This window comes from Haliotis rufescens, unplaced genomic scaffold (genome assembly GCF_023055435.1).
Source record: "Haliotis rufescens isolate VD_foot unplaced genomic scaffold, xgHalRufe1.0.p SCAF_1, whole genome shotgun sequence".
NCBI lineage: Eukaryota > Metazoa > Mollusca > Gastropoda > Lepetellida > Haliotidae > Haliotis > Haliotis rufescens.
In genome coordinates, this window is record NW_025963779.1 from 33,858,604 (window position 1) to 33,872,873 (window position 14,270).

Consider the following 14,270-nt stretch of genomic DNA (forward strand, 5'->3'; position numbering starts at 1 on the left):
CCTCGTGTCTTTTGATATCAAATATATCAACACGAGTTGATAAAAGTGGAAAAACACCGAGGCTTGCCGAGGAGTTTTTCCACTTTTATCAACGAGTGTTGATATATTTGGTATCAAAAGACACGAAGGTGAGATTCTATTTATCATCCATCATCATTCTTCCAACTTTTTCAGTTTGTAGACAGTAATAAGCAGTGTCTAAAGTGTAAAAAGTAATGCTTACAGCTTCAGTAGCAGATCCATTAGTGATGTCATTTGATTGTGACGTCATGGTAACCAATGATGTCACATTGGTCTGCAAAGCATTGTGATGCAATTTTATTGCAGCGATATCTACAGTGTAGATATCGCTTGTTCTCACCAAAGCGATATCTCCTGTGGGAAGCAGTTTTGGATGATAAAAAGAGAATCTCACCCGAATGTCTTTTGATATCAAATATATCAACACGAGTTGATAAAAGTGGAAATATTCCGAGGCTTGCCGAGGATTTTTGCCATTTTTATCAACGAGTGTTGATATATTTGATATCAAAAGACACAAGGGTGAGATTTTATTTATCATCTAACATCCTTCTTCCAACTTTTTCAATTTGTAGACAGTAATTAGCATCGCTTCAGTGTAAAAAGTACTGCTAACAGCTTCAGTAGCAGAGCCATTAGTGATGTCATTTGATTGTGACGTCATGGTTACCACGTTCATGCACCCACTAATACCTACTTGGTTTCTTACAGGACATCTTATCTTTGAAAATAACGGTTGGGGTCATGGGGTTGTAAATTCATTTCTTACCCCAGTCTTCATTTAAGTAACTTACACAAAAACACACAGCCACGGATTACCGTTTACAAACCGATGCAGGAATGAGTAATGGATAAATAGACATAATCCAAGTTAACAACAGTTCCTTCAATTTTCGATTACATAACCAAAAAAACTCGGTATACTTTCTTTTGCCCCTCAATTCATATTTCTTTTCTCAATTGTGGATTATAATGAGTATGAAGATATGATAAGACTGAGAGTGTGTGTGTGACTTTAAGAAAGAAGTAGGTGAGGTGTCACGTCGCGTTCAAGATTATTGCGCTCAAAGCGATGGTGTGTGTGTGTGTGTGTGTGTGTGTGTGTGTGTGTGTGTGTGTGTGGTGTGTGGTGTGTGCTTGTACTATTCCGGACTAATGCCGATTTTATAGAGCTAGCTCACTGAGATACTGGATTGTTATTTACAGATCATCGTCATATAGTTGGAATATCACTGAGTGTGGCGTTAAACAACCAACAAAGTTAACAGATATATGGGAAATCGGTTTGTATTAAATTAGTGCACGTATATTAACCCTTGTATTTTCAATTAGATGAAAAAAGTATTCTTTGAGTGCTGACAAAGCGCCAGAACAGTTAATCTTTTTAGAAATTGCTAACTTATGATATTTTCAAATGAAAATCAAACATAGGATAAAATCAACTAAGCACACTGAAAAGTATATAGTTTCTTTTGCCCTCAGTATATAAAGAAAAGAGCGTAACTAAATCGAATTTTGATACTGTAAAATGTCTCCATATTGTCTGTGACAATGAATAATTAAAAAATACAGAAATGTATTATGAAAATATGCTTATTGAGTACCAAGGCAACATGTCTTGAGTGCGTTACCGACGGGGCGAGTTGATTGGTTTGTCATGCCCCAACAAAGCTCCCCACAGCGATAATCTAGGTCACATTACTTGCTTATGCTCCGTTGGTGGAAGTTGTGACAGAAATGGCAGCTGAATCAAGTAAACGCAAGGAACAGAAGGGGGAGTCTGCGTTGGTGAAAACCTATCTAGTTGCTTACAATGTCTCTCAGATGCTCGGGTAAATATGTTATTTATTTGTATCTATTACCCACGTACATCTAGACTTTGGACAGCATTGAGGAGGCATGTTGTCCGGATTTCGATCAACCGGTTTCGCATCTGAGACTTCATAGTTTAGTCGAAGAAGATATTCGCTTTAATGACTACTGTATTCATCAGTATAAAAAATCATCTTTCAGTAAAATTGTGTGATATAACTGAAATTCCATGTTCGGACAATACTCCATAATATCTAGATATATTTTTTGAGTGTATGAATTTGTAAAATATTATTTTCATTTTTCAATCTGATGATATGTGTTTATTATCCAAAACTTGTGAGAGATCAAACAATATCTGCAGCATGCCTTGGAGCTTTAATACATGTTTTTTTGACTTGTTTTGTTATATTAAATATCAAAAGAAAAGGGTTAAGGTTTTCCTGTACTACACTGGAAGTAACAGTACTGTACTAGGCTAGGACGAGTCCAAATTTACTACTGAGGTATCCACCCCCTCTATTACCTGTCCCTACCCAGGTACCCACTGTAGGTCCCAAGAGATGGATACAAGATGTCCGATTGGGAATTGTTTAACCAGAGCCCTGGCAAAAAGTATTTAGGTACACTATAAAATGATCTGGTCATGCCTACCTTGGAGATGATTGAAGCTCTTTCTTTATTCAAAAATATAAAGTCAGAAGGAATGCGTTAATAATCAGAAAGAAATGCAAACATTTGTGACCGGTAGTGTATTCATAGAGTTCGAGATAATTTTTGTCGTTAAACAATATATCATGTAGTAGTGGGACGATGCACCGATGCATCGGTAGATCACAATGTTTTACTTCTTGATACAAGTATCGATCAGAATCACACTTAAGTATAGATTCTTACCTTAAATGTATTCTTTAATATTTGTTACACCAAACACTAATTACTACTGAAAATGACTGGTGAAAATATCAATATTTTTATCCATTGTGCCATACTTGACACTGCCAACTGTAAATCGCTAGTGTGCCAGGTATTTGGACATCCTGTCTATGAAAAGGATGGCTTACACACCATAGATAAGAGCACATGCAAGTATCGTGATACATATCGGATGGAGAGCAAGGTAATGTGATACGTATCGGATCGCACAATTGGCATGATTGGTGTATCATCCCAGGCCTAATATCACGTAACCCGAATTACCCGTCTCAGCCACATTTTCCACCGGTAACCCCTTCTTCCAGTGTTGCCTGGATTAGGGCAATCTTATCCTAACCCTAACCCAACATTAGAATTAAATATTGCTTATATGAATCACTTGGGTAAACAGCTAACCCTAAGGTATGCTAAAATATACTGTGATTATGACAGTGCATCCAAAAATGTTTTTCTCAGCCGCTGTCAATACTTATGGCCGTTTGGCAAACTTGATTCTAATGCATAGATCCAGCTGGCACTCTTAACCAGTATCTGTTAATAATTCAGGTGGTTGATTCTGTTTGTGATTGCTGTTTCTCATGCGGTGTCGGGGAATGTACATGGACTGTACAGAGCAGTGGAACCAATTCTGAAGATCTTTCAGACAGCTGCAGTTCTAGAGGTAACGTTTGTCAGAAGGACTTTTGGGGCAGAAACATAAAATGCTTTGTAATTCTAGATCTACTTGATGAAATATTTTTGATAATTCTGAAAATCCAAACATTTTCATTTTAAGACAGGTTGTATTGTCTGTAAATAAGGGCCCTGGGTTATTGATATTCCGATAAATTTGACGAAGAGGGCCAGATAAAATATGTTATCAGACTGTCCAATAGATAACAGACATAGTTCAGAGAGAACTTCAGACATTGATGAAACTAAGATTATTTTCATAATAGTTATTTGGCAATGATATACCGTAAACGACGTAATTATTAGAATATTCTTTTGGTGAAAAAAACAGAGTTAAAAGATAAATTTCGTGGTTTATGCTGACAGCCTGAAATGTTTATATACGACCGATATATTTTTCCAGAATTTATTTGCCCATAATTAAGGGTGCATATAGCACACGAGTGCGTATAATACGAGAATAAATAAGTCTTGTGTACATTGATCAATCGGAAGGGGTGCTAATTGGGTTTGATCACAAGCCAATATATTAGCAAATATCACTGTGGGCGCCTATTAGAGCGGGGTGCTTTATTATGTCAAATACGGTACCCCTTCTTTTTGTTTTGTTTGTTTGTGGTTGAAAACCCTACTCCACAATATTCAAGCTATACGACAACTATCTGTAAATAATCACATCTGGACAAGTCAAACTAGTGGTTGACATCATGAACATCGATCTATGCAATTGGGATATGATGACATTCATCAACCAAGTCAGCGAACCTGCCAACAGATCCTGTTGGTGGCTTCTTACAACAAGCATGGGGTGCTGAAGTCAAATTCTAACCTGGATCTACACTGCTTTGTTTTCAGTAAAAGCGTCTGTATTATCTTACTCCTTTTCTCACTCTCTGTTGCAGGTCCTGCATTGTGCTATTGGCTTTGTTAAGTCCAATGTAATGCTGACTGGCTTCCAGGTGTACTCAAGAGTCTTCTTGCTGTGGGGTGTCATCCATTCTTTTCCACAAGTAAGTCCTTTTCTGTGATTTTGACGCGACTCTGCTTGTCGTAAGAGGCGACTAACAGGTAGTCAGGCTTGCTGACTTGGTTGATACATGTCATCGTATCCCAATTGCGTGGATCGATGCTCATGATGTCAATCACTGGATTGTCTAGGCCAGACTCGATTATTTACAGACCGCCGTCATATAGCTGGAATATTGCTGAATGCGGCGTTAAACAACAAACAAACAAACTGTGATTTTGACACGAAAAGCTGTATATAGGTCAATGACTTTGACCCAAGAAATGTAATAAGTCAGTGGCAAAATTCAATAAGTCAAATAAGCAAACAACAAAATTCTGTTTGTACAGCCTTTAATCGCAATAAGATAAATGCTTGACTAAGTCACTATAGCTCCTGACACCGTTTCCCTGTGATACAGAAAGTATGATGCAAAGACACACACTGCGTAGAATTTCAATTACGATTTTTGATGGCTGTGCATTGTTTTATTAATCGATGTTGTAAGTAGGACTTAGACCACCTCCGTGGTCTTGTTGTAGAGCTTCTGCCCTCAGAGCGGAAGGTCCGGGGTTTGATCCCCGGCCATGTCAGAGTGTAATGTAACCACTTTATTGATCTTGTAAAACTAAACATTTCTGTCTTGAAAAAATATCTATGAAGCTTAAAACTAAGTTCAATGGTAGCTGGAAGCGAAATAGTAATTGCACATAAATAATTTGTAAACAAGTTAACATATTTTATCTCAATTTTGTTAGGTGTTATTGTGAATTGATGCTACGATTTCAGTACAAATGTCAGAGTTTCAGAACAATAAGTACAATCTCCGTACAAATGTCAGTTTCAGTACAACTACCGTTTCAGTACAAATGTCACAAATTCAGTACAAATATTACAAATTCAGTACACATATTACAGTTTCAGTACAAATGTCACAAATTCAGTACAAATATTACAAATTCAGTTCAAATATTACCAATTCAGTACAAATATTACAGTTTCAGTACAAATGTCACAAATTCAGTACAAATGTCACAAATTCAGTACAAATGTCACAAATTCAGTACAAATATTTGAATTCAGTACAAATATTACAGTTTCAGTACAAATGTCACAAATTCAGTATAAATATTACAAATTCAGTACAAATATTACAGTTGCAGTACAACTATCGTTTCAGTACAAATGTCACAAATTGAGTACAAATGTCACAGTTTCAGTACAAATGTTACAGTTTTGTGTGATTGTGTTACAGGCTCAAAATGGCCATGGTGTTGCAGCTCTCATCTTTGCCTGGTCCATCACAGAGATTATTCGCTATGGATACTATTTCTTTAGCTTGTTGGGTCAGGTGCCCTATTTCCTGGTGTGGTGTAGGTAAGACAACACTCTATTAAGTTGCATGCTATCCAGTGTCAGAGATACAGATGTAACAACTTATCAAACTCATTGTCTGTCGTTATGAATACTTTACAGGTTTACATCCTCAATTATCCAGGGTATCGTATCTCCACTCTATTAATATACCACTCAAAAGAAGTTAAAGAACACCCAATTCTTTCATATTACTATAGTTAATCTGTCTTCCCATGAACTTCTTTTGAGTAGTATATATAGACCCTGGACCCAATCGCAGCCCTAGCTACGCTTTGAGACCGGTTTGAATGAATTGATGCTATATATAGACGTCCAATCAAATTACACTGCTCTTTCATGATTAAATCAAGCAGTTTATCAACTTTGTGTGCAAATACAACCAGAATATCTTGTGGCATAAGGGCTTTTCCCCCTGTCTGTATAGTACCTTGGAAAACCTCTTTTCCAGCTAAAATATTATTTATGACAGTCTTTTGAATACATCAAGCGCTTGTTGATTTCAAGGTTATTTGCAAAAATATTCTGTGCCAAGTTAGTGATGAGAGAGCTGGTGCTGGTGGCGTCAATATGGCGGTTATTGATTGTAATAAAATGAGTAATTTCATAGCCTCATTTCATTACTAGACTGACCGTCTCTGTGATCTGGTGGCCGACCGTACGCCCGGAGTGCGGAAAGTCCAGGGTTTGATCCCCGGCCACGTCAGACCAGAAGACATTAAAAGATGGTACTTGTTGTTACCCTGTCTGTCGTTCGGCATTAAGGGGCTAAAACAAGGAGTGTTCGGCTCGGAGTCAGCATTCATGTCACAAGTGTGGCATGGTATCTCAGTGGGCTAGCACTATAAAATCTGCATTAGTCAGGACTAGTACAAGCAGCCACACACACGTCCATGTGCATTCACATCGCTATATATAAGTGCAATAATCTTGAACGTGATGTTGATACCTATTTCACCTCACCTCATTACCTGACTTAAAATAGACATGTGTCTCCATAACACTGTATTTCGTCTGTGTGTAACCATGGGTGATGGAGAAATGCTGTGTATACAAACCTATTGAGTAAGTGGGCGAGTGACTTTGTTCAAAACTTGTCTCTGTTCACCTAGCAGTGAATGGGTACCCGGTGGGATGAGATGGTGATGTGACTGTTAACATTCCAGCTCCTCACAAGCAGCTTGGGTTGAGGACTTGTCTCACTGTCTTGTTGTACTTTCAGATACACATTCTTCATCCTGCTGTATCCCATCGGAGTCACTGTAAGTTCATATCCAGTAGAATTCTTCAAAGTACTGTTGGAAATGAGAGAAAATGTTCTCTTTGCCCTTTAACATGTTTAAATAACTATAGCAGTGAAGACAGAATTCATATGTTGAAATATCGGATAAGTACTGGTCAACCTACTTGGGGTTTCAGTATTTCATTGTTAATGTATTCTATCTGCAATTTCCCACAGAAAAAGTCTTAATCAATTTCTGAAACAGAATTTAAAATTATGCAGAAATGACCTCTTTTTATTATAATAATTTACATTTCATAAAACATCTTATTAACAAAAATAAGTAAATGTTATTAAACAATAGGTGTTTGTTATATAAAAAAATAAAAAAGGCCATAAATAGGTCCTGTTGTGTTGAGTTTCTCATGACTCCCCCAGCTTTTGTTTATTATAAATCCCCTGTTGTGTCTCATGACTCCCATGTTGTGTTGTCATGACTCCCCTGTTGTGTTGTGTCATGACTCCCCTGTTGTGTTGTGTCTCATGACTCCCCTGTTGTGTTGTGTCATGACTCCCCTGTTGTGTTGTGTCATGACTCCCCTGTTGTGTTGTGTCATGACTCCCCTGTTGTGTTGTGTCATGACTCCCCTGTTGTGTTGTGTCATGACTCCCCTGTTGTGTTGTGTCTCATGACTCCCCTGTTGTGTTGTGTCATGACTCCCCTGTTGTGTTGTGTCATGACTCCCCTGTTGTGTTGTCTCATGACTCCCCTGTTGTGTTGTCTCATGACTCCCCTGTTGTGTTGTGTCTAATGACTCCCCTGTTGTTTTGTCTAATGACTCCCCTGCTGTTTTGTCTAATGACTCCCCTGTTGTGTTGTGTCTCATGACTCCCCTGTTGTGTCATGACTCCCCTGTTGTGTTGTGTCATGACTCCCCTGTTGTGTTGTGTCTCATGACTCCCCTGTTGTGTTGTGTCTCATGACTCCCCTGTTGTGTTGTGTCTCATGACTCCCCTGTTGTGTTGTGTCTCATGACTCCCCTGTTGTGTCATGACTCCCCTGTTGTGTTGTGTCATGACTCCCCTGTTGTGTTGTGTCATGACTCCCCTGTTGTGTTGTGTCTCATGACTCCCCTGTTGTGTTGTGTCTCATGACTCCCCTGTTGTGTTGTGTCTCATGACTCCCCTGTTGTGTTGTGTCTCATGACTCCCCTGTTGTTTTGTGCAGGGAGAGCTGATGACGATCTGGACAGCCTTGCCCTATGCAGAGAAGCTGAAGCTGTACAGTTTTGAGCTGCCAAACACACTCAACATGTCCTTCAACTACTACTACTACCTCTGGTGCATCATCTTCGCCTACATCCCAGGTAACATGGCCTCCATGTGATAGCGATGTCTACAGCAGATCCTATAGTTAAAGCACTCTGAACAGACTATCTTTATCATCATAATGATAGGGAAAACGAGATTATCAAATTCTTTGAAGGTTTTGTAAACTTCCATGTAGGATCAGGGCTATTATGGACCCAGTGGAAAGGCCAATATTTAAAGTTACAGAAAACATTGTAATAAAGGTATGAAAATTGTCAGAAGTATTCAGATGGTTGACTACAAGCCTTTTAAAAGTGTTGCATAAAAATGTTTGACTCCTGGCATCTTTAAGAACATAAGTATAGCCAAAATGATTGAAAAGAGGCAATTTTTCAAATTTCAAAATAAACTAAAACAATGAGCAAGCCTGTGACCCAGCACTACTGTTTTACCATATGTATGTACTGTCTTTATCTGTGCCTCCTAAGAAAGTCAGCTTGGGGCAAAGACTTGCCCGTGTTCAAATATTAAATATATGTTTCCTATATGAAAACCGCTAAGATCATGTTTAGGTAAATTTCTACATTTATCCCCAAACATGCCCGAATTGAAATGAACAAAGTCTAGTTCTCACTCATATGAACATATCTGATATGTGGGCCCTTATCTTATCCAGTCCTTTCCAGGATAGCTATTCTTTATATTTTACTATGGCTTATGTGCAGGTGACACAACCTCCCACCATGTTAGGTCCTGTGTAACTTCCCACCATGTTGGGTCCTGCGTAACTTCCCACCATGTTAGGTCCTGTGTAACCTCCCACCATGTTAGGTCCTGTGTAACCTCCCACCATGTTAGGTCCTGTGTAACTTCCACCATGTTGTGTCCTGTGTAACTTCCAACCATGTTAGGTCCTGTGTAACTTCCCACCATGTTGGGTCCTGCGTAACTTCCCACCATGTTAGGTCCTGTGTAACTTCCCACCATGTTAGGTCCTGTGTAACCTCCCACCATGTTAGGTCCTGTGTAACCTCCCACCATGTTAGGTCCTGTGTAACTTCCCACCATGTTAGGTCCTGTGTAACCTCCCACCATGTTAGGTCCTGTGTAACCTCCCACCATGTTAGGTCCTGTGTAACTTCCACCATGTTGTGTCCTGTGTAACTTCCACCATGTTAGGTCCTGTGTAACCTCCCACCATGTTAGGTCCTGTGTAACCTCCCACCATGTTAGGTCCTGTGTAACTTCCCACCATGTTAGGTCCTGTGTAACTTCCACCATGTTAGGTCCTGTGTAACTTCCCACCATGTTGTGTCCTGTGTAACCTTCCACCATGTTAGGTCCTGTGTAACTTCCCACCATGTTAGGTCCTCTGTAACCTCCCACCATGTTAGGTCCTGTGTAACTTCCCACCATGTTAGGTCCTGTGTACTCCCACCATGTTAGGTCCTGTGTAACTTCCCACCATGTTAGGTCCTGTGTAACCTCCCACCATGTTAGGTCCTGTGGAACTTCCACCATGTTAGGTCCTTTGTAACCTCCCACCATGTTAGGTCCTGTGTAACTTCCCACCATGTTAGGTCCTGTGTAACCTCCCACCATGTTAGGTCCTGTGTAACTTCCCACCATGTTAGGTCCTGTGTAACCTCCCACCATGTTAGGTCCTGTGTAACTTCCCACCATGTTAGGTCCTGTGTAACTTCCCACCATGTTAGGTCCTGTGTAACCTCCCACCATGTTAGGTCCTGTGTAACTTCCACCATGTTGTGTCCTGTGTAACTTCCACCATGTTAGGTCCTGTGTAACCTCCCACCATGTTAGGTCCTGTGTAACTTCCCACCATGTTAGGTCCTGTGTAACCTCCCACCATGTTGTGTCCTGTGTAACTTCCACCATGTTAGGTCCTGTGTACTCCCACCATATTAGGTCCTGTGTAACTTCCCACCATGTTAGGTCCTGTGTAACTTCCACCATGTTAGGTCCTGTGTAACTTCCCACCATGTTAGGTCCTGTGTAACCTCCCACCATGTTAGGTCCTGTGTAACTTCCACCATGTTAGGTCCTGTGTAACTTCCACCATGTTAGGTTCTGTGTAACCTCCCACCATGTTAGGTCCTGTGTAACCTCCCACCATGTTAGGTCCTGTGTAACTTCCCACCATGTTAGGTCCTGTGTAACTTCCCACCATGTTAGGTCCTGTGTAACTTCCACCATGTTAGGTCCTGTGTAACCTCCCACCATGTTAGGTCCTGTGTAACTTCCCACCATGTTAGGTCCTGTGTAACTCCCACCATGTTAGGTCCTGTGTAACTTCCCACCATGTTAGGTCCTGTGTAACCTCCCACCATGTTGTGTCCTGTGTAACTTCCACCATGTTAGGTCCTGTGTACTCCCACCATATTAGGTCCTGTGTAACTTCCCACCATGTTAGGTCCTGTGTAACTTCCACCATGTTAGGTCCTGTGTAACTTCCCACCATGTTAGGTCCTGTGTACTCCCACCATGTTAGGTCCTGTGTACTCCCACCATGTTAGGTCCTGTGTACTCCCACCATGTTAGGTCCTGTGTACTCCCACCATGTTAGGTCCTGTGTAACCTCCCACCATGTTAGGTCCTGTGTACTCCCACCATGTTAGGTCCTGTGTACTCCCACCATGTTAGGTCCTGTGTACTCCCACCATGTTAGGTCCTGTGTAACCTCCCACCATGTTAGGTTCTGTGTAACTTCCCACCATGTTAGGTCCTGTGTAACTTCCACCATGTTAGGTCCTGTGTAACTTCCACCATGTTAGGTCCTGTGTAACCTCCCACCATGTTAGGTCCTGTGTAACTTCCCACCATGTTAGGTCCTGTGTAACATGTGCTTCTCCCCACAGTGTTCCCCCAGCTGTACATGCACATGCTGACACAGAGGAAGAAGATCATCGGGCGCCGACCAAAGAGTGACTAGCCTGCTGCTTCACTGATCCTGCTGCTTCACTGATCCCGCAAACTTATTGATATCAACCCTTTAATTCTGATACGATACCCCACTGCATAAATGCCCCTTAGAAGAAGAGACTTTCTGATCAACCAATCAGCATTGAGAATTTAAATTTTTGGGTACCAATTAGCGAAACATCTAATTTCTGTACATTGAAAATAAGAGTTGATTGGCTGGTTCCATAATGTAAATGATAAAGGCTACGCCATTACGGTCCTACCTCACGAATGAACATCAAATCACTTGAGCACATGAAAAGATTTGGAAAACATCTGTAGACAGCCAATTGACGGTACACATGCTGTGAAAATCCTGCAGTTGGACGAAATCAATACAGATGTCACCATTTTTAAGAAGTGAATGTTGATTTACATACACTATGGACTATGCATAGAACTCTATAATTCCAGCCTAGTTCAGCAAGGGTGGAAACTGGACTTTTATAGTCAGTTAACTCCCTTGCCTTGGGAAGATGGACCCGAAAGGGAGTTTCATCAAAGGAATATTTGTGTTGTGTGGGTTTTTTCTATTGTTACAATTTAAGCTGCCAAAATAAAATGGTTACAAAGGGAGACAGCTGAGGGGTTTTCAGGAGAGCAGAACCAATATCAGGAATTTATCTAGGGATTAGAATTGGGAATTTCGTAAAAGGCCTTACTTTTTTAATTTCAGAGATGTTTTAACATTGCATTCAATGTAAAACCTAAGTATTCAAGACTCCTTTGTAAAACATTGGTTGTATCATGATTAAACGTCCCTGACAGGAGAAAGTCTATTTGGTTACAGGGCTCCAAATCATAACCTGTGAAGCAGAAAAAAAGGAAAGGGAAAGTTTTAATTAAAATTTTGGTACTTTTAGACAGTTTATGTAGATTTGATACCTAAAAATCAACCTCTGAAAATGACTGGAGAAATCAGTGAATATTCCCATGTTTCTGTAGCCTATTTAGAAGGGATTCCACACAATCATCGTGATGCAGACTTCAGGGTAATATTATTTTATGATAAAATTTACACATTCCGATTGTCATCGCAATTCACCAAAAGGAACATACATGTTTTGCTCAAGATATTTTGTTTGCTGATACAAGATAGGGCACATCTCTAACCTGATCCAGGGCTAGATGTAAGGAACTCAATTTGACTTGCACCAGGTGCATGTTGACATGAAAACCTCATTGCACCAGATAGACCATGTTGCACCCTGGTCCTATATATTTATAAATATTGAAACATGTACACTCGATCTTGAAGTACTCACAGTTGGATGATATCGAAGCCCCCGAATTACACATAACAAAGGGATTAGTGATGTAATATGGTAAATAAAGCTAAGAGGTATTGAGTGTGTACAAAGTTCTCAAAGTACAAAGTCTTGTGTGGACAAATTTGAGGATTTTGACATATACGTGGTTGCATTTTTCAATAGTAGGTTGCACTGGAGCATGTTTTATATAACTAAATCGAGCCCTGCTGATTCTGTACATAATTTTGATGACATAAGGTTAAAGCTTTCTCTCGTCACGCAGAAGACCCGCGTTCAATTCCTGACATGGGTACAATGTGTGAAGCCCATTTCTGGTGTCCCCTGCCGTGATATTGCTGGAATATTGCTAAAAGCGATGTAAAACCATACTCACTCACACTCACTCACTCACTCACTCACTCACTCACTCACTCACTCACTCACTCCAAAACCTTTCAGAGCTCTCCTCTTATGATGTCGCATAGACATCTTGGAACAATAGCTTCTGTGCTAGAATATAAAAAAGCAAATTCTAAAATACAGTGGAAAAAAGGTTAAAAGAGCAAAGATACTTTCACAGCGGAAGAGTGTTGTTGTCTCAAAAGAAGAGTTCCAATAGTTAGAACGTTTCAAGTCACGTCATTCTATTGTGTGATTGGTAGTTTTTCACAAGGTTTATGTGGAATTGTATGGAACATGCAGACCACAGATTCGCTGATATATGTATTTATTACCCGAATTTAATAACTCAACATAATCATGAACATATCTAGTATTAAATATAACTAGAGCACTATTGAGTTATCTCCCTTGTCTTCTCAAAAGTAACCCCTTACAATGCCCTACTTCCATAAACTCCAGTGCCACCAGATGGCGCTTGTGCCATGCTACAGTAACACTGTGGTGTTCAGTGAAGGCACTGTGCTAGAGCTTGCCACACCCAGTTACAAGATTGAAATTTATGACATTCATGATTATGTCGCCCTAAACAAATTTAACATCTAATCAGTTTATAGCAGCTATGGTCAGGTTTGTACAAAACAAACCTTAGCGGTACGACTGTCGTAAGTCTGTGTTAAGGTATGGGAGTTACAATTACCTTAGCGCTAAGATCGCTTTGTACAACGGCACTCAGGTCTATTAGAATAACAAATTTGTTGTTTATGAATGGTAAAAAAGATTGATCTGAGTGAATGAACAATCAAGAATTGGCTTGAACCTTGTGTGTTATTTGTATATGCATTGATCAACTACGAAAGAGAACATGAGAACAGCATCTTCTTGTTACTGTGATTTGTTTTTGCTAGTGCTGTGTTAGTAAGACTTGTGGAGTTAACCATAGTATAGCACGAGATAACAATGTTGTACAATATTTTATTGTAACCACTTTGTTATATTTTTACAATAAAAACATTTTCTTCTGGGTGTCTTATTATTTCACACACATACTTATAAAGACGATTCAGATGACGAACATTATGATGCCTTCTATAACAGAATGCATCGCCAGGTTATTCGTTGATATGTTTATTATGTTTAGGAGGAGAAACTGTGAAAGATCCTTATTAAAGATGGGTCTCCGCCCGTTACACGATATTCAATAGATGTTTTAATATAATTAATTATGGATTAAAAACTTAAAGCCAGAAATACACTGAACGCTTTTTATAATTAGATAATGTAATAA

At 39.7% G+C, this 14,270-nt stretch overlaps 1 protein-coding gene across 1 annotated transcript; it reads left to right on the forward strand.

Moving 5' to 3' along the window:
- The first annotated feature begins 1,693 nt into the window (after window positions 1-1,693).
- LOC124139439 (very-long-chain (3R)-3-hydroxyacyl-CoA dehydratase 2-like) lies at window positions 1,694-14,004 on the forward strand. The gene is made up of 7 exons (XM_046506491.2): window positions 1,694-1,853; window positions 3,316-3,430; window positions 4,344-4,451; window positions 5,703-5,824; window positions 7,044-7,083; window positions 8,272-8,410; window positions 11,231-14,004. Exons 1-7 carry the CDS (start codon window positions 1,759-1,761, stop codon window positions 11,302-11,304), a joined length of 693 nt encoding a protein of 230 aa, XP_046362447.1. The 5' UTR covers window positions 1,694-1,758; the 3' UTR covers window positions 11,305-14,004.
- Window positions 14,005-14,270: the final 266 nt, after the last annotated feature.